This window comes from Agelaius phoeniceus, unplaced genomic scaffold (assembly GCF_051311805.1).
Source record: "Agelaius phoeniceus isolate bAgePho1 unplaced genomic scaffold, bAgePho1.hap1 Scaffold_115, whole genome shotgun sequence".
NCBI classification, from domain to species: Eukaryota; Metazoa; Chordata; class Aves; order Passeriformes; family Icteridae; genus Agelaius; species Agelaius phoeniceus.
The window spans coordinates 1,108,616-1,128,274 of NW_027509878.1; the positions used below are offsets into that span (position 1 = coordinate 1,108,616).

Here is a 19,659-nt window from a genome sequence, read left to right on the forward strand (position 1 = left end):
CTCTGGGCACTGGCCCCACGGCCTCAGCCCCTGCCAAGGCCACAGCAGCAGCTGCAGCTGCCACAGGACTCAGCCCCAGCCATGGGGGAAGGTGCTGGGCCAAGGCCAAAGGAGGCTCCCTGGCTGCCCTGCTCCCCTTGGGCTGAGGTGCTGAGAGCTCTGCAGCCCCTGCTGCCATCCCATCTGCCCAGGGCAGCACAAGAGCCCCGGCCTTGGGGCCCTCAAGAGCTGCTCCTGCTCCAGGCCCAGGGCCCGTGCCAAAGCTGGGACAGCAGCCACAAAGCTGTGCCCATTGCTGTTCCTTGCTGTTCTGATGGGGATGGATCCTCAGCCACTTGGAGTTGCTGATGAATTTTATTACTCCAGAGGCCTCTTCTGTCTTGAGCTCTTCAGTTCAGGAATTCACTGAAAAAGTCTCATACACACGTGTTCAAAACACCTGAACAAGAAAAGCCCCTGGGAATCATTTAAATGTTCAATTCCTCTCTGGTTAATTAAAGGGATTTCAGTAGTTTATTTAATGTGAATACATTGTATTGAAAACAATGCAGAGAGAACAGTTTTGTCCTGTATTCTTTTCCTGTTTATAGCTTGGTATCAGCAATGTCCAACTGATATTGACCCCCAGTACCTTCTAATGCACTCTAAAGAGATATATACAGATCAAGACCCTTCATGGCTGATAATACACGAAACTTTGTCCCCAACCCCCTCCACACCATTTCCCTCATCCAACCCCTGGCACTCCTATGGATCAGGAATGGTGTGGCCAGCAGGAGCAGGGCAGGGATTCTTCCCCTGTGCTCAGCACTGCTTGGGCAGCACCTCGAGTGCTGTGTCCAGTTCTGGGGCCCCCAATTTAGGAAGGACATGGAGGGGCTGGAGCGTGTCCAGAGAAGGGCAACAAGGCTGGGGAGGGGTTTGGAGCAGAAATCCTGTGAGGAGTGTCTGAGGGAGCTGGGGTTGTTTATCCTGGAGAAGAGGAGGCTCAGGGGAGACAAGGCGATGTCAGGGAACAGGTTGGACTTGATGATTTCCAAGGTCTTTTCCAGCCTTGTTGATTCTGTGATTCTCTGAAACCACCCTAGGAGCAGTTGCAGGATGAGCCCTGGGCCTCCTCTTCAGCAGCTCCAGCAGCCCAGGTCCCTCAGCTTCTCCTGGCAGCCCCAAAGCCCATCCTGTCAGTCCTGCAGAGCCTCTGCAGCTCCTCCTCATTGCCCAGAACAGGGAGCCCCAGAGCCAGAAACAGCAGCCCAGAGGTGCCCCCCTGGCCTGGGGTGCCTCTGGCAAGGGAGAAGCACCAGGCACTGCAGGAGCCTGCAGACAATTCCTGCAGCACTTGTAGGATGATCCTGCTGCCCAAGGGATGTTCCCAAGGTGCCAAGTCAGGAACTGCAATGGGGAGTGGGGCCAGAGAGGAAAGGGCAAACAGGGATGGGCTGTTTGCAGGGCAGGGAACAGGGCTGGGCAATGGGAAGAAATTTGAAGCAGTTGAGCAAAGAAGGCAAAGGTGAAGCAGAGGAAATGGTCAGGGCAGTTTGGGGGTGGCTGCCAGGCAGCCCTGGCTCTGAGCAACAGCGTCTGCAGTGGCACAGGAAACTCCCAGCTGATGGGAACAAACTTTCTGGCTGAGTGCAGAGGCCAGGACAAAGCTGAGTGGTTTCCCTGGTGTCCCCCAGGCCTTGCTGGCCCCAGGGGCTGATGGCATTTGTGCTCCCTCAGGTTCATGGCCCCACAGCAACAGCATGGGGGTGCTGCCCCTGCTGTGTGCAATGCAAACAGGGGCTGCTGAGGCAGTGCTGCCGTGTCTGTGCCTGCAAGGATGGGGCACCTGTGTGAGCTGGGGGAGAGGCCAGGGCTGCAGAGGGGGGATGTTGTTGGCAGCTGCATGAGGACGCTCTGGGACGCTGCCCTGGGCTGTGCAGCGCACTGGGCATGGATCAGCCCCTGCTCTGCTGCTCCTTCCCGTCTGCCCCAGGGCCCTTGCAGAGCCCCAGCCATGCTGTTTGCCCCCAGCCTGCCCACGGCCAGCCTGGGGCTGCTGACGGGGGTTTCTGTGCTGAGCATTGGCCTGGCCGTGTTCTTGAGAGAGCCTGGGCAAGGAGCCTGGAGCCCCCAGGGCCTGGCCTGAGGCGTCAGCGCTGCCCCAGCAGTGCCCATGGCCTGTCCCTGCTGCAGCCCCGGCACTGCCACCCCCAGGGCTGTGCCCGGCCCCGAGAGCACTCAGGCCCTGCAGCAACACCAGGGCCACCAGGGCAGCGGGGCAGGGCCACGGCAGCAGCACTGGCAACACCAAGTGCTGCTGCTGCTGCTGCTGGGCACAGCTGCTGGGCCAGCACTGATCTGCCCCAGCTCTGCACACAGACATTGCTGCTGCAGCTCCAGAGAAGGCAACACAAGGGCATCTCTGCAGAAAACACTGCTGGGACATCCTTTAGTTCATTTAAATTCACCAAGAGTGCTGCCCCTCATTGACACAGTCTGTGGCCACAGGGAAGGTGGAGAGAAACAAAATGAGAAATGGCTCAAACAATGACACTTCTTTGTGGACAATAAGAAAAAATTAAAACAAAGGTAAAGAAACTCTAAAATGAAATCAAGAAGAAGTATCAAATATGACTTTTATTATAAGTGATTTGGAAACACTGATAACCAGTTTAATGCTTCTGAAATTTTCCAGTGATCAGGCTCCTCACTGCAGCCTTGAGCTCCTGGTTCCTCAGGCTGTAGATGAGGGGGTTCAGGGCTGGGGGCACCACCGAGTACAGAACTGACACTGACAGATCCAGGGATGGAGAGGTGATGAAGGGGGGCTTCAGGTAGGCAAACATGACAGTGCTGACAAACAGGGAGACCACGGCCAGGTGAGGGAGGCAGGTGGAAAAGGCTTTGTGCCGTCCCTGCTCAGAGGGGATCCTCAGCACAGCCCTGAAGATCTGCACATAGGAGAAAACAATGAACACAAAGCAACCAAATACCAAAGACACACTAACAGCAAGAAGTCCCCGTTCCCTGAGGTGGGATTTGGAGCAGGAGAGCTTGAGGATCTGTGGGATTTCACAGAAGAACTGGCCCAGGGCATTGCCATGGCACAGGGGCAGGGAAAATGTATTGGCCGTGTGCATGAGAGCATTGAGAAAGGCACTGGCCCAGGCAGCTGCTGCCATGTGGGCACAAGCTCTGCTGCCCAGGAGGGTCCCGTAGTGCAGGGGTTTGCAGATGGACACGTAGCGGTCGTAGCACATCACGGTCAGGAGGGAAAACTCTGCTGCGATGAAATATCCAAAAAAAAAGACCTGTGCAGCACATCCAGTGTAGGAGATGTTGCTGGTGTCCCAGAGGGAATTGTGCATGGCTTTGGGGACAGTGGTGCAGATGGAGCCCAGGTCAGCGAGGGCCAGGTTGAGCAGGAAGAAGAACATGGGCGTGTGCAGGTGGTGGCCGCAGGCTACGGCGCTGATGATGAGGCCGTTGCCCAGGAGGGCAGCCAGGGAGATGCCCAGCAAGAGGCAGAAGTGCAGGAGCTGCAGCTGCCGCGTGTCTGCCAATGCCAGCAGCAGGAAGTGTCTGATGGAGCTGCTGTTGGACATTTGCTGGGGCTGCACAAGAAAAGTAATCATGGAATAGTTGGGTTTAGAGAGGACTTGAAATACCCCAGCACAGGCTGGGGGCACTTTCCCCCCACTGCCTGCCCAGGGCTCTGCTGCCTGGAGCTGTCCCTGCCAGCAGCTGCTTCCCTGTGCCCAGGGCTGGGCCCTGCCAGTGCTGCCAGAGCCCAGCCCAGCCCTGGGGGCTCAGCTCTGCCCTGCAGAGCCCTCCCAGCTCAGGCACTGCCCAGGGGCAGCTCTAGCTCTGCAGGCTCTGATGGCAACGTCAGAGCAACCCTGAGGAGGCTGGAAAAGCGACACTGATGCTGCCTCTAAGGGGTCCTGTGGTGATTGCTGTTGCTGCCTGGTTTATTCTGATCAGAGAATATTTTTTTTTCTCAGCCTGAACTGAGTGATGAATATCACTGTCCAATTTCCAACTCAGCGCAGTAGATTTAAAAAGCAGGATATCCCCTTTTATGCAGCCCCTGCCTTGCTATACTCCCTGTATAATCTAATTGGAAATGTTCTGCAGTTCAATGCCATGCTGGGAGCAGTCCTGAACAATGCAGCATCCTCCCCACACAAGGAGAACACTCCCAAGCCTCACCAGCTGTCTCCTGCCACCCAGATCTTGTCCCCCAGTGCTGGGAGCAGCTGCCAGGGCTGGCTGAGAGCTGTCCCTTGCAGGCAGCAGAGTCCCTGCCCCAGCACAGCGCCCTGGGCTGCAGGACCCTGCTCTGCAGGACAGCCCTGGGCACCCCTGGCTGCTCTGCACAAGAGACAAGCAGAGAATGTACTCACAGGCTCTGCAGGCATTGGCATGATCCAGCTGCAGGAGATGGCTCCAGGAGCTGCAGCTGCATTGTCCTGCAGCCAGAGGTTCCTGTGCCAAGGGCTGGCAGTGATTGTGCCCCAGGCACTTCTCAGCCCCTTCCCAGCCCTGACTGATTGAAGCTCTCTGTGCCTCTGTGCTGTGCCCGGGCTGGCTGCAGGCAGTGCCCCAGCCCTGCTGGGCTGGCACAAGAGCTGCTCATCAAGAGAAATGTGCTTTTGAAGCTCTTCTTGGTGACCAGGAGCTGCCTCTGGGCCAGGAGCCCAGCCCAGCTCAGCAGCACAGACACAGCACAAGGGCTTTAATCAGCCTCTGGGGCTTTGTGCTCAGGCCCTGAACATCAGTCCCTGAGAGGGAGCTGAAGAAACCTCTGCAGAACTCCAAGGCAGAATCCAACTCCAAACTTTCTTGGACTTTTAATGGGTCCCAGAGAGGGACACGACTGAGCAAGTGTCCCCAGGCCTCAGGCAGAGCAGAGAACTGCAGGCAGTGATGACAGGTGGGGACAAAGAGAAGCCAAGTCTGGGTGCCCTGGGGCACAGCAGGGTCTGTGCCAGCAAGGGCTGGGAGGAGACACCTTGTGCTGAGGCCCTGGGGCCTCCTGGCACAGCCCCAGCCAGGCTGGGCACTGTCAGCCCCTTGTGCTGCCCTCAGCATCCCCCCCTAGCCCACATCCCAGTGGCCTCAAGGATCTGCTGCAAGGAGTCCCTGGGGAGCCTTGCTCAGCAATGGCCCTGGGGGCTCCTGAATGCTCCCTGCAGGGACTGCAGCTTTTTCAAAGGACTTTGGCTTTGTCTTTTGCCTTGGAGTCTCTGAGAGGTTTGTGCAATCCTGGCCTCCAATTATCTGCTGTAATTAGTCCCTGGAGAGGCTTTGTCAGTAACAACACTCAGTGGGGCTCATTAATGCTTCAAGGTACTTCAGTTATTTGAAGGTACTTGGTGTTTCCCTTTTGATAGAGACTCTGTGAGAGGTTTGTGCAATCATGGCCCCAATTATCTGCGTTAACAAGTCCCTGGAGAGCTTTGTACTGACACTCAGTAGGGCTCATTAATTCCTTGAGATACTCACGGTTTTTAAGGTACTTTATGGATTTAAGAATACTTTTAGGTACTTTTAAGGATTTTCCTTCCCACACTGAGTCTCTGCGAGGTTTTTGTGCCATCCTGGCCTCCAATTCTCTCCTCCAAGGAGCCTATGAGGAGCCTGTGTTGGGTATCTTCCCCCTTTGTGTTTTACAACTACGATGGAACTGAAAGAATTTTGTAAGACTTTCTAAAAGCATCCAAACAAACATGGTACAATTAACAATACAACACAACCACTAAGAGAATTGATAGTCCTCTTTTAGCTCGACATCATCCAATCCTTTTGTCCCTTGGATTGAAAGAGTTTATTGAACCAGTCTTTGTTTTCCACTTGAAGCTTCTTGAACCCTTCCTTCAGTACCTGAATGCTCTTGTGGATTGACTCGCTGTGGTTGGAGAGGTTCATGCAGCACATGCCCTCAGAGTCTACACAGCCATGCCCATGTGCCCAGAGTAAAAACTCTATCGCTGTTCTGCACGGTGGCGTGTCTGATGGTCTCTGTGTCTGAGAGCAGCCACTCAATGTGAGGGAGGCAGCATTGGTTTGCTTACTTAACAGGCACCCAGGATGGTCTGATTGTCCTAAAGCTTTAGCTGCAGCCACCCAAGGTAGTCCAAATTGGGGGTGCTACCATCCGATACCTGGATTAAAGCTTTCAAAGCCATCTCTTTGATATCATCCAATACTTCTCTGGGGATACCTGCTGCTTGATCATCTGGTAGGCTGTGTTGTCCTTCTCCAGCTGGATGGTTGATTGTCAATTCTGCCCTTGCCTCATTATTAGCATAGTCTGCTCTTAATTGATTTAGTGAACACTTCCATCCCCCTTCCCACAGGGTGTATTCTGTAGGTGACAACAACATGGTCATAATATATTGTAAATCATAGGGGGTTAAGACATGTGCTGTAAACATGGCCCTCATTAGGCCATTAAAACAAGGTAAGTCCTTCCTATGGTCTTTAGCTGCCCTACACAGATCCTTGATTTCCCCGTAAACCAATGGTTGATAGCTGGGATTCTGCCCCCTTCTTTAATACAAGGACAACAAGGAGTTTCGAGGTTATTTGCCAGTCTCCTTCCTTAACTGGAGGCATGGCCCAGGGTGGAGAGGATGATTGACAGTGGGGGCGTGACCCGCAGTTGTGGGGGTGGAGTCTGGAGGTTCGTTCAGGGCGGAAGAGAAGGCTGTGGTAGCAGGAAGTGGAGGAGCCAAGATGGAGGGAGGATGGTTGGGCTCCCGAGTCACATTTGGGCTCCTTCCATCTTGAGTCTCCAGGGCATGATGCTCCAAGACAGCGTGGCCATTGCCAGCTTGGACCATCGTGGAAGGTGTGAGAAAGGCAGGTTTGAGGGGAGGTCCCGAGTTAGGAGTGACCAACGGATTGAGTTTTCAACAAAATGCTTGCTGGTGAATGGTGGTGTGAAAGATGGGGAGCATGCGGGGTGCAGTGGGGTCCCTTTTGATCAAAAGCTTGTACAATTTAACTCTCACTGAGTCCCAAAATTCTGTGGTATGGATTTCATCAGCAGAGGCGTCTGGAAAATTTTTAATGATCCTCCTCATGATTGATTTTAATTCGTTCTTTGAGAATATTTTGTCATGATCAGTGAGAATTGAAGCATCCGTATATGCTCCTTTCTACTTTGGACATCTGGCTGCCCATTTTTCTCTTTCTCTGCCTTAGGGGGAAGTGCCACCGGAGGACCCCAAATCAATTATGAGATATGGGTGGATATTGTAAAAACATAGTTGCAAATTGGGCAACAATTGTCTTGTGTTTCCCCAAACCCACCTGCAATCCTATGCAGGTGAAACCATCATTGTCCCTGCCGATCCTGGGCAAGGTCCCTTGAAGCAACAATGAATCCACTGGGCCTGGAACAATCCAAAATCCCAGGGAGCGCTGGCCTATCCATCAGCTAACCCCAGCTGACGTGACTCACACAGGGAGCCCTGAGTGTCATGGTCCCTGTTTGGGTGCCAAAGGTCACAATGAGCGTGGCTGTGACAAACCTCTCTGGTTCCCTGACTTCAGGGCGAGGGTGGCAAAAATGAAAAGGAGCAGGATCGATGGAGTTGTTTAAAAGGAACTTTAATAACTGGGTGAAAAACAATATAAACATGAAGAACATGGGAACAGTATGAGGGGCAGGATCCAAAGACCCGAGAAAAGGGGGAAGCAACAAAATATACACTTGAGGGTAGAACACTCTGGAACAATAACCCTATAGGGGAAACAAGTAACCAATAGGGGAGGAGAACTTGGACAAGTTAGCATAACAACACTAAAGGCTTATGGGTGAACTCTCAAACTCACCCTAAGTTAAACAAATGATTCCCAGGGCTTGAAACTCATGCCCAGTTCTTCCGGGGTAAAATCTGGCTGACTCTGAGGTACACCCAGGCTAACTCCCACACCGTTGCTTTGCTCTGGTCCCTTGTGACCATGCGGCCCAACAGAGCCACAATGATGTCCTTGGTTCCACGAGGCCCCACAGTGTCACAATGATCCCTTGGATCCATGGTGCTCTGCAGTGTCACAATGGCTCCTTCATCTCACAAGGCTCCAAAATGTCACATTGGTCTCCATAGGAAGGAAACCACAGAGCCCCCATGTTTCAGGAGCTGATGAACAGCAACCACCAGAGGCTAAGGCAGGGTCCTGTCTGTCCTGGCAGGCATGCTTGAAACAACCTTTGCATATTTCACATTATGAATGCAGAGTCCTAATTTAAAACAGTTGTGCCTGGAAAAGAGGGATTTTTTTTTTTTTTTTTTTTTTTTTGCATAAAAAGAAAAGCACAGAGCCCTTTCCAGTGTTTGGAAAATAGGAAAGTGCTGCCCCTTAGGAGTGAAAGACCAGCCAGACCTGTCTGTCCTGGCAACTTTTGTCTGGGAGCAATCCTTGAATAAACAAAAATTTGGAAGTGGAATCCTAATTTTGGCCATGGATGCCTGGAAAAGATGGACAGTTCTTTTCCATTAAAAGAAGAGCCCAGAGCCCCAGTGTTTCAGGAGCAGATGGGAGTGGCCTTCCACATTCCAAGGTCAGCCAGACCTGTCAGGTGACCCCTGGGAGGCCAAGGCAGCCACACCTATTTCATGTTCCCCTGGTTCCACAGGGCCCTGCAGTGTCACAATGGCTCCTTGCTTCCATGAGGCCTTGCAGTGCCACAATGGTTCTCTGGTTTCCATGATGCCTTCAGGTGTCATAATGGCCCCTGGGTTACACAAGTCCTTAAGGATCTTAATGGTCTCCATGGTTCCACAAGGCCCCACAGTGTCCTGATGCTCTATTGGTTCCATGAAGCCTGGCTGTGTCCAATGGCCCCTTGGTTCCATTGGGGCCCAGTAGTGCAACAATGATTCCCTTGGTTCCACAAGTTCCCATAGTGTCACAATGGCCCCTTCCTTCCATGGGGCCCCACAGTGTCACAATGGTCTCCATGATTCCATGGGGCCTTGCAGTGCCACAATGCTCTCCATGGATCCACGGTGCCCTGCAGGATCACAACGGCCCTTTGGCTCCACAAGGCCCTGAAATACAGCAAAGGCCTCTGGTTCCACAAAGCCCTGCTGCTTCACACTGGCCCCTTGGGACCATGTGGTCACACAGAGCCACAAATTCTTGGTTCCACGAGGCCCCACAGTGTCACAGTGGCCCCTTGGATCCATGGTACCCTGCAGGGTCACAATGTTCCCCTTGGTTCCACAAGTTCCTACAGTGTAACAGGTTCCACAAGGGCCTGCAGCGTCACCATGGCCCATGGGTTCCACAGTGCTCCGCAGTGTCACAATGGTCTCCATAGGAAGGAAACAAGTGAGCCCCAGTGGTGCAGGGGCAGATGAGAGGCAGTCACCAGAGGCCAAGGTTGGCCAGACTTGACTGGATGGGCAGATTTTGTCTGGGAGTAACCCTTGGATATAGGGAATTTTAGATGCAGAATCCCAATTTTGGCCATGGGTGCCTAGACAGGAAAGACAGTTCTTTCCCATAGGAATAAAAGCACAGAGCCCCAGTGCTTCACGGTCAGATGGGAAGTGGCCCTTGACATGCCAAATTCAGTGGGACCTGTCAGACAGCCCCCAGGAGGCCAAACCAGGCAGACCTGTTCCATGTTCCATTGACTTCATGGGTGCCCACACTGTCACAATGGTCTCCTTGATTCCATGAGGTCTGGCAATGTCACAATGGCTTCTTGGTTTCATGAGCCCCAACAGAGTCACAAGGGTCCATTGGCCCCACGCAGCCCCGCTGTGAAACAATGGCTCCTTGCTTCTATTTTAAATCAATCACAATCAAACCACAGTTTGACCACTGATCCTTGCTTCCATAGGGCCCATGATTTGCACAATGGTCTCCTTGATTCCACGATTCCTGGATTCCACAGTCTCACCATTGTTTCCTTGGATCTCCATTGTCACAACTGACCCATGGCTCCATGAGGTTCCATAGTGTCACCGTGGTGGCTGTCAGAGGCTGGATGAGATCCATGTCCCGAGACACCTTGGGATGCTCGGAATGCCCGTGTGGGGCCAGGGCTGGGTCAGGCCTTGGTTTGTGGTGGGACAGAGCCCCGCCCCCAGCCCTGGCCTGGCAGAGCTGTCAATCACACAGCAGGGGGCGGTGCTAACCCAGCTCTGATTGGCCCAGCTGTCAATCAATCAATCAATCACACAGCAGCAGCTTGTGCTACCCTGGCTCTGATTGGACAAGCAACTGGCAGTCCCACCCCAGGGGTGGGGCCATGAAAGCCCAGGGGGTTAAAAGCCGGAGCACGAGGCCAGCCCAGGGTCTGGATCCTGCTTTCTCCTGGGGTTCCTCTGTTGGTGATGCTGGAACCCCAGCAGTTGGTACCCATGTGCGTGTCTTTCTCGGGATCTTCTGTCTTTCTGTTGTTCTCTATTTCTTCTCTTTCTAATCCTACTTACCTGGAACATTTTTGGGTAACTTCACATGTTAAGGGTTAAAGGATTTTAGGTTAAATATATGGGAATCCAGAGCACAGGGAATATTTCTCTGTCTGCTCTGAGGGGTCCTTACCCCCAGAGAAACACTGCATTTAACCTTTGCCCATGGAGAGGACTTCCAGGACTTTGAGACCGATTAGAATTCACCAAAATGTGAAATAGATCAGAGGGTAGTATTGTATTTCACTAGGGTGAGAAATTTAGTTTTTGGGATTTTTAGTATGGTGTAGATAGAAAGCAAGATGGAGGAATTGGGGTGTAGTCCCTGTCTTCTTCTTTATCTGCTCCATTTCCTGCAGGGTTGGTGGCACAGGGTGATTGGTCAAGAAAAGCGCAGTACAGAGGTGATGTGGACAGTCAAGGGATAAGTTATTGGTAAATAAGTAGAAATAATGTACGTTTTAAGACTTAATTGGATGAGACAACTTTAAAAGACCTTGAAACTGTACATTTTGGGGCCATTTTGTGGTGTTTTCCCAGCGTGCTGAGCCTGGTGTGCACAGCATGCAAAACGTTAGAAAAGATAACAATAAACAAGAAGCTGAAGACTGAAAAATTCCCGTGCATCTCCTTCTACCTGGCACAGAACTGCTACTGGAGGGTTTCCCCCATCCAGGGTGCCCCCAGAAAGGCCCAACATGAAACAAGCATGAATAACTGGTGCCCCAACAATGTCTGTAATAAATTGGCTCTTTTCCATAAAATTGTTTACTGAAGGGTGTTGTCTTAATTGGCCAATCATGTGAAATGTGTTGATTAAATGACCAATGAGGTCCACCTGTAGCAAACCAGGATATAAAAGAAGAGGACTGAAAAAACAGGTGACTTTTAGCCCTTAGCCTTCTGATCTGAATCTGTGTCATCTCTGACTCAACGGTGACATTTGGGGATCTGTGGGGGTATTGGGGAACCTTTCTGCACCTCGTGACCCAACAGGAGCTTCTCTAATAAACTTAGCCTGAAGCTCCCACTGTGCCCATGACAGGAACCCCTGTGAGTGTCTGGGCCATCCCGGCTCTTTGGCAGCCTGGGGACTCCTGGGATGTCACCGTGGAGCCCCCGTGAGTGCCTGTGACAGATGGGTGCCTTTGCAGCCCAAGGTGCCCTGGGATGTCACCATGGAATGGCTGTGACTGCCTCTGACCACAAGGCTCTTTACCATCCCCAGAAAGCCCTGGGAGGTCTCCATGGAGCCCCTGTCTGTGCCTGTGACATTCCAGCTCAGGAACAGCCTGGAGACTCTTGGAAAGTCCCCATGGAGCCCCTCTGAGGGCCTGTGACAAATCTGATCTTTAGCAGGCAACCATCAACAGAAGCCCCCTGTTGGTATGGTCAGTTTCCATGGCAACCACCACCAGGACCCTGTTGCTATGGTCAGTTTCCATGGCAACCATCCCCAGCCCCCTGTTGCTATGCTCAGTCCCTTGGCAGCTCCATGGAGACCCCATGCCAGGGGTGGTTGCCATGGACACCAGCTCAGGCCTGCAGCCAGAGCCCGTTGCCATGGCAACCATTGGCAGCCCCCATCCCCAGGCTGATGGGATCCCAGAAGCACAGAATTGGCTGAGCTGGGAGGGACCCATCAGGATCCTCCAGTCCAACTGCTGGCCCTGCACAGGACACCCCAACAATGCCAGCCTGGGCCTGGCAGCGCTGGCCAAACGCTGCTGCAGCTCAGAGAGCCCTGGAGCTGGGACCCTTCCCTGGGGAGCCTGGCCAGGGCCCCAGCAGCCTCGGGGCAAAAACCTTTTCCTGACATCCAACCTGAGCCTGCCCCGACTCAGCTGCAGCCGCTCCCTCCACTCCTGTCCCTGGGCACCAGAGGGAAGAGGTTCCCACAGCCCCAGCCAGGGACCCGCTCCCAAGGCTGCTGCCATGGCCACCAGGGCTGGCACCAGCTGGGATGCTCGGTTTCCACGGGCCGGGCTTCAGCAATGGGATTCCCCAATTTCCTGCTCCCGCTAAAACCGCGCTGCCCTCGCTGCCCTCCCGCCTCCCATGGAAAGCACAAAAGGCAAAGATCCCGGGCTGGGATAAGAACAACTTATTGGGAACAGCAACGGGATAAGGAACAAATGGAACAGAAACAATATTGATAACAGAAGGGATAAATAAAACTGTTTACAGGGAAAACTAAAACACAACTCACTGGGTCTGCCTGGCCACAATTTCCCATGTCTGGAAAGGACACCCTTCTCCTCAGGGGTGACAGAGAAAGAGTCCCTTTCCTGCTCCTGGCAATGACCTGATGTGGGAGTGAATGTAATGACAGGACCATGGCCAGACCCTCATGTTTTTCAATGCCACATCATGTCACTGGGAGGGGCAGGAAAAGGGACAGGTGTCTTCCCACCATGGATCACAGGGAACATGGGTCACCGGGGCTCTTCCCAATGTGGGACCTCAATGGAGGATGAATTTGGCACAGTGAACGCAGCTCCTCCTGAAACTGGGGCATTTGCAGGGCTTCACTTACCCATGACTCTGTTTGTGTCTGGTCAAGTTACAGCTGAAAGTGAAGCTCTTCCCACACTGGGGGCACTTGTAGGGCCTCTCCCCAATGTGGATGCGCCGCTGGTGCCTGATGAGGTGGTTTTTCCGCTTGAAGCCCTTCCCACAATCAGGGCAGCAGAAGGGCCTCTCCTCTGAGTGAATTTGCTGGTGCTGGAGGAGAGTGGAGCTGGTCTGAAACCTCTTCTGACACTGGGGACACTCGTAGGGCCTCTGCCCAGTGTGGAAGGGCCTCTCCCCAGTGTGGATGCTTAGGTGTTTCACAAAGGTGGATCTGCAGCTGAAGCCCTTCCCACATTCCCCGCACTCGTAGGGCCTCTCCTCAGTGTGGATGCGCTGGTGCCTGATGAGGTGGTGTTTCTGCTTGAAGCCCTTCCCACAGTCAGGGCAGCAGAAGGGCCTCTCCTCTGAGTGAATTCGCTGGTGCTTGAGGAGATGGGAACTTCTCCGAAACCTCTTCTGACACTGGGGACACTCGTAGGGCCTCTCCCCAGTGTGGATGCGTTGGTGGGTGACGAGGGCAGAGCTGCAGCTGAAGCCCTTCCCACACTCCCCACACTCGTGGGGCCATTCCCCAGTGTGGATCATCTGGTGGCTGATCAGGGTGCTGCGCTGCCTGAAGCTCTTCCCACACTCCAAGCACTTGTGGGGCTTCTCCCCATTATGAAGCTGCTCATGGGCCACCAGCTCTGATCTCTGGCTGAAGCTCTGTCCACCTTCCTGGCTCAAGGTGGGTCTTTCCTCCTCAGAGCCCCCTGGGCTGGGTTTGGAGCCCCTCCTCCTGTGGGATCTCTGGGGTTTTTCTTCCCCATTGGATTTCTTTGCCACGGAGCCACTAAAAATGGCTTCTTCCACGAGGTTCTGCTGTGGGGATTTTTCCTCCCTGGTCTCCATCCTCAGCTTCTTCCCTGGGGGAGGAAGGACAAGGAGAGGATGGGATTTGCCTCTGTGCCACAGGGAAGGGGAAGGAGATCCCCCCAGAGCATTCCTGGCAGGACGGGGTTGGCAGCAGGGTTGTCCTGCAGCCGGGGGCTGTGCTGGGCTGGAAGTTGGAGCAGGAGAGAGGGGGAAATGGGCTGACTTCCTCCTCACCTGCCTGGGTATCCCAGGGCTCCTTCCTCTTCCTCACAGACTCCTCCTCCATTGAGTCAAGGTTTGGGAATGGGAAATCCCGTTTCGGGGACCAAACAAAGGCTGCGCACATTGTCTTTTGAACTGGTTTGAAGGCAAACCTGGGGGGAGAGTCTACATCAGAATTACAATTTAAAAGAAAATGAAGATGAAGGCAATGATACAGAAACACTGCCGTGAACTGACAGAGTCAGGATATAACCTGACACCCTGATGCTGGTCAGGGTGGTGGCAGCAGTCCCATTAAATGGTGGCTGCAGTCCTGTGGGAGTGATGAACGTGATTCTGTCCAAGCAGTGATCCTGTAGAAGGGTCTGGTCTTCCTCTGGAGGTCCAGTGGTGGTTCTGGAGCTCTCGTCCTTTGGGAATCCAGTAGGCAAGCTGCTCCTGGTGCTGCAAGGCTCAGCTTATATCCAGGTAGGAATGCTTGGATCCTCCCCCTGGGCGGAGCATCCCACAATGGGATGATGGAATTTGATCAGTCCTGCAGTGACACACAATGGCCCATTCACAGCAGATATCTCCCCTGGAGGGCGTTATCAGGGCTGAGTCATGGAAGAGATCAAGAACACTGCCCCACCTGTTTATAGCAGTTGATGAAGATGGGGATTGAAAACATGCATTGGGTTCCATCTTACATTGCAACCTGAAACAGTGGGGTAATCCCTGCTCAGGGGGTGAACACCATCCCCCTTACCCAAACTGGCTCAGGTGTAAAACCCCCACCCCGGGAAGGCCACACACACAGGGGACAATGTCACACTTGCCCTGCCCCAGGGGAGGTCTCTGTCCCTGTCACTCCATGGCTGTCCCCCTTTTTCTGAAACTGAGGTTTCAGACCAGCTCCACTCTCCTCCAGCACCAGCGAATTCACTCAGAGGAGAGGCCCTTCCTCTGCCCTGACTGTGGGAAGGGCTTCAAGCAGAATTCCCACCTCATCCGGCACCAGCGCATCCACACTGGGGAGAGGCCCTACGAGTGTCCCCAGTGTGGGAAGAGCTTCACCACAAGTTCTCATATGAAAAGACACCAACAGAGGCACCAGTAAGGGAAGCCCTGTAGATGCCTCGATTGCAGGAACAGCTTCATGCACCACTCCAGCTTCATCCCCCATTGGAAGTCCCACATTGGGAAGAGCCCCGGTGGTCCATGTTCCCTGTGATCCATGTGAGGAAGACACCTGTCCCTTTTCCTGCCCCTCCCAGTGATATGATGTGGCATTGAAAAACATGAGCGTCTGGCCATGGTCCTGTCATTACATTCACTCCCACCTCAGGTCATTGCCAGGAGCAGGAAAGGGACTCTTTCTCTGTCACCCCTGAGGAGAAGGGTGTCCTTTCCAGACATGGGAAATTGTGGCCAGGCAGACCCAGTGAGTTGTGTTTTAGTTTTCCCTGTAAACAGTTTTATTTATCCCTTCTGTTATCAATATTGTTTCTGTTCCATTTGTTCCTTATCTTGTTGCTGTTGCCAATAAATTGTTCTTATCCCAGCCTGGGATCTTTGCCTTTTGTGCTTTCCATGGGAGGCGGGAGGGCAGCGAGGGCAGCGCAGTTTTAGCGGGAGCAGGAAATTGGGGAATCCCATTGCTGAAGCCCGGCCCATGGAAACCGAGCATCCCAGCTGGTGCCAGCCCTGGTGGCCATGGCAGCAGCCTTGGGAGCGGGTCCCTGGCTGGGGCTGTGGGAACCTCTTCCCTCTGGTGCCCAGGGACAGGAGTGGAGGGAGCGGCTGCAGCTGAGTCGGGGCAGGCTCAGGTTGGATGTCAGGAAAAGGTTTTTGCCCAGAGGCTGCTGGGGCCCTGGCCAGGCTCCCCAGGGAAGGGTCCCAGCTCCAGGGCTCTCTGAGCTCCAGCAGCGTTTGGCCAGCGCTGCCAGGCCCAGGCTGGCATTGTTGGGGTGTCCTGTGCAGGACCAGCAGTTGGACTGGAGGATCCTGATGGGTCCCTCCCAGCTCAGCCAATTCTGTGCTTCTGGGATCCCATCAGCCTGGGGATGGGCTGCCAATGGTTGCCATGGCAACGGGCTCTGGCTGCAGGCCTGAGCTGGTGTCCATGGCAACCACCCCTGGCATGGGGTCTCCATGGAGCTGCCAAGGGACTGAGCATAGCAACAGGGGGCTGGGGATGGTTGCCATGGAAACTGAGCATAGCAACAGGGGGCTGGGGATGGTTGCCATGGAAACAGACCATAGCAACAGGGCCTGGTGGTGGTTGCCATGGAAACAGACCATAGCAACAGGGTCCTGGTGATGGTTGCCTGCAAAGGGTCAGATTTGTCACAGGCCCTCAGAGGGGTTCCATGGGATCTTTTCAAGAGTCTCCAGGCTGTTCCAGAGCTGGAATGTCACATGCAGAGACAGGGGCTCCATGGAGACCTCCCAGGGCTTTCTGGGGATGGTAAAGAGCCCTGTGGTCAGAGGCAGTCACAGCCATTCCATGGTGACATCCCAGGGCACCTTGGGCTGCAAAGGCACCCATCTGTCACAGGCACTCACGGGGGCTCCACGGTGACATCCCAGGAGTCCCCAGGCTGCCAAAGAGCCAGGATGGCCAGACACTCACAGGAGTTCCTGTCATGGGCACAGTGGGAGCTTCAGGCAAAAGCTTTTTTTCTTTATTGGAGAAAATCCTTCTGAGTCGTGAGATGGAGAAATGTCACCCAACAGCCACCATGGATCCTCAAACTCCTGCAGGGCCCCTAGACTCTTAAAATTCCTTCTAGGAGAGGACACTGGGAGAGGCTGGATCCAATCCCAGACCTAGAATTTTGCAAAGGTGTAAAAGATTGAACAGGTGGAATTCAAATTTAGCACAATTTGTCTCACAAGATTAACGATGGAATACCAGATAAATTAGTATAAATACAGCTCTGATTGCGTCTGATCATGATCGGACAGAAAGATCTTAACCAGAGTTATTTACTCCACAGTTCAGGAGCTATAACAATTATTAGAATATAGTGCTCTAGGAAGCAACAGGGCACCTTGCTGTAGTCATTGGAGCCCATTGCAGGCAGAGCCTCCTGCTCCAGCAGGAACTGCCTTGCCTGTGCCATCAGCAGGGCAGGTCCCGCTGCAGGAAAAGCCCCAGGCCAGCCCCAGCACAGGGAAGGCCTCGGGCACAAGGGCAGAGTGCCATGCTGGGAGCTGTGCCAGGGAGAGCCTGAGGCACCAAAGGCACCTTGGCAGCAGCAGCTGCTTGCAGGCCATGGCCAGAAGCCTCCCTTGGCAGCCCGGCCTGGTGGCCACCACTGCAGAGCTGCTGCCTCAGGGCTCATTCCTGGCTGGCCTCTGAAAAGCCACTTCTGCTCCAGGAGCCTGACTGGGAAGCCATTGGCCCCTGCACCTTGGGGACAAGATATCAATGACAAAACTCTTCATGCCAGCAGAGCCAAGGCAGGGGCAGAGGAAAGGGCAGAGCCAGGCCCAGGGGACAGGGCTGCCATGGTGATGGCTGTCAGGTCACTGCCCCTGCAGCAGCCTGGCTGCCCTCAGCAGACATTCTGGCCAGAAGCGCTGTGAGGGCACCCAGCACAGCAGAGAACCCACACGACAGGAATTCTGTCCTTGGGGATGAGAGGGTTTCACTGGGTCAGGTTGCACAAAGCTCCTGATCTTGGACAATTCCTGGGATGGGGAATCCAATTCTCTGGAAAAACAGTTGCAATTTCATGCCACTTTCATAATTGCAAAATATTTCCTGTTCTAACAAATGTAAATCTTCCCTCATTTAGCTTAGAGATATTGACCCTTGTTTTGTCACTGCAAGATTTGGGAGAAAATAACTTTGATCACTATTTTTCCATTTTCACAGACCTTGGAGAGGAGTAAAAAATCTCCCAAGATGGGGTTTGGAGGCCTCATCACAAAACCGGCAGGGAGAGTCTCCAGGCTCTGGGGTCAGTGGTGTGGAGACTGAGGACAGAACAGGGGTAGCCTGGGAGGGATGGAAGGGCGGTTTCAGAGAGGCTGGAGCTTTTCTTCCTAGTGGGAATGAGCCTGAAGAAGACATAATAGCACCAAGGGCAGCTGGGGAGGCCCAGAGTGGACACCAGGAGAAAGGAATTTCCCTGCCAGGGCAGGGCTGAGGTGCAGCACGTCCCCCAGCAGGAGCCTGGAGCAGCCCAAGGCTTTGTGTGGGCAGGCAGAGGCAGGCAGGAGGCAGAGCTGTCAGCAAAGGAAGGGGCCAGCCAGGTGGGGCAGCCGGGGGATGCCAACAGCCTGCAGGGACAGAGGCGCAGGTTTGCTCAGCACCAGAGACACCTTTGCCTTGCTTGTCCCCAGCTGTCATCACTGCCACCAGTGTTCTCCTCTACCTGGAACCGGGGGATGCTTTCTCAGTCCTGTCCCTCAGAAGGATCAATTTAAAGTATGAGAAACTTCATTGTTTCACCCTCTTTTTGAATCCCTGAGAAGTTCTTTGAGCACACTCTGAGGGACTGAGTCTGATGCAAAGAGCACCAAAGCCCCAGAGGATGATTAAAGTACTTGTGCTGTGTCTGTGCTTCTGAGCTGGGCCGGGCTCCTGGCCCAGAGGCAGCTCCTGGCAAGGGCAGCAGAGCTGCAGAGAGACAGCTCTGGCCAGGAGCAGCTCCTGTGCACAGCCCAGCAGGGCTGGGGCACTGCCAGGGCCTCTCAGGGACACCAGCAGGGCACAGACAGAGCTCCCAGGGGCTCAGCACTGGCAGGGGCTGTGGCATGTCCCAGAGGGGGCTGTGTCACAGCAGCTCCTCTGTGGCTGTGTCATGGAGGCACAGAGCAGCTGTGATGTCAGCAAGGGGCTGTGTGACAGCACAGGGTGGGCTGTGTGAGGTCACAGATTGGGCTCTGACATCACAGAGTTTGTTGTGTGAGGTCACTGAGCAGCTACAGCATCATAGTGGGAACTGTGTGACATCACAGAGCAGGCTGTGACATCATGGCATGGCTGTATGACATCATAGAGCTGGCTGTGAGGTCAAAGTGCGTGCTGTGGCATTAAAGAGTGGCACTATGACATCACAGAGAGGGTTTTGTGACATCACTGAGAGGGTTGTGACATCACACTGCTGTATGTGACATCATAGTGTGAGCCCATAGAGCAGATCGTGCTGTCATAGATGGTGGCTCTGTGACATGAGGGAGTGGGTTGTGACATCACCGGGTGGCTGTGTAATATCATAGAGCCGGCTGTGACATCACAGAACAAACTGTGACATTGCAGTGTGACTCTTTGACATCAGAGTCTTCTGTGACATCACAGAGCAGCTCTGTAACATCACAGGGGCCTATGTGACATCACAGGGGACTGTGTGACATCATAGGAGGAAATGTGACATCACAGGGGACTGTGTGACATCACACGGGGACTCCATGACATCACAGGGCAGCTGTGTGACATCACAGGGGACTGTGTGACATCACAGAGATGGCTGTGTGACATCACAGGGGCTGTGTGAGGTCCCTAGGGAGGTCACTCTACCCCGGCCCCCCTCACAGTTCCCCCTAGAGCAGTCCAACCCTGCTCGTGCACAGCGGGGTCCCCGGTCCCCCC

At 53.9% G+C, this 19,659-nt stretch overlaps 1 protein-coding gene across 1 annotated transcript; it reads right to left on the bottom strand.

Moving 5' to 3' along the window:
* Positions 1-2,657: 2,657 nt before the first annotated feature.
* Positions 2,658-3,590, bottom strand: LOC143693050 (olfactory receptor 14J1-like). The gene has a single exon (XM_077173097.1). It carries the CDS (start codon positions 3,588-3,590, stop codon positions 2,658-2,660), a length of 933 nt encoding a protein of 310 aa, XP_077029212.1.
* Between the last annotated feature and the right edge of the window lie 16,069 nt (positions 3,591-19,659).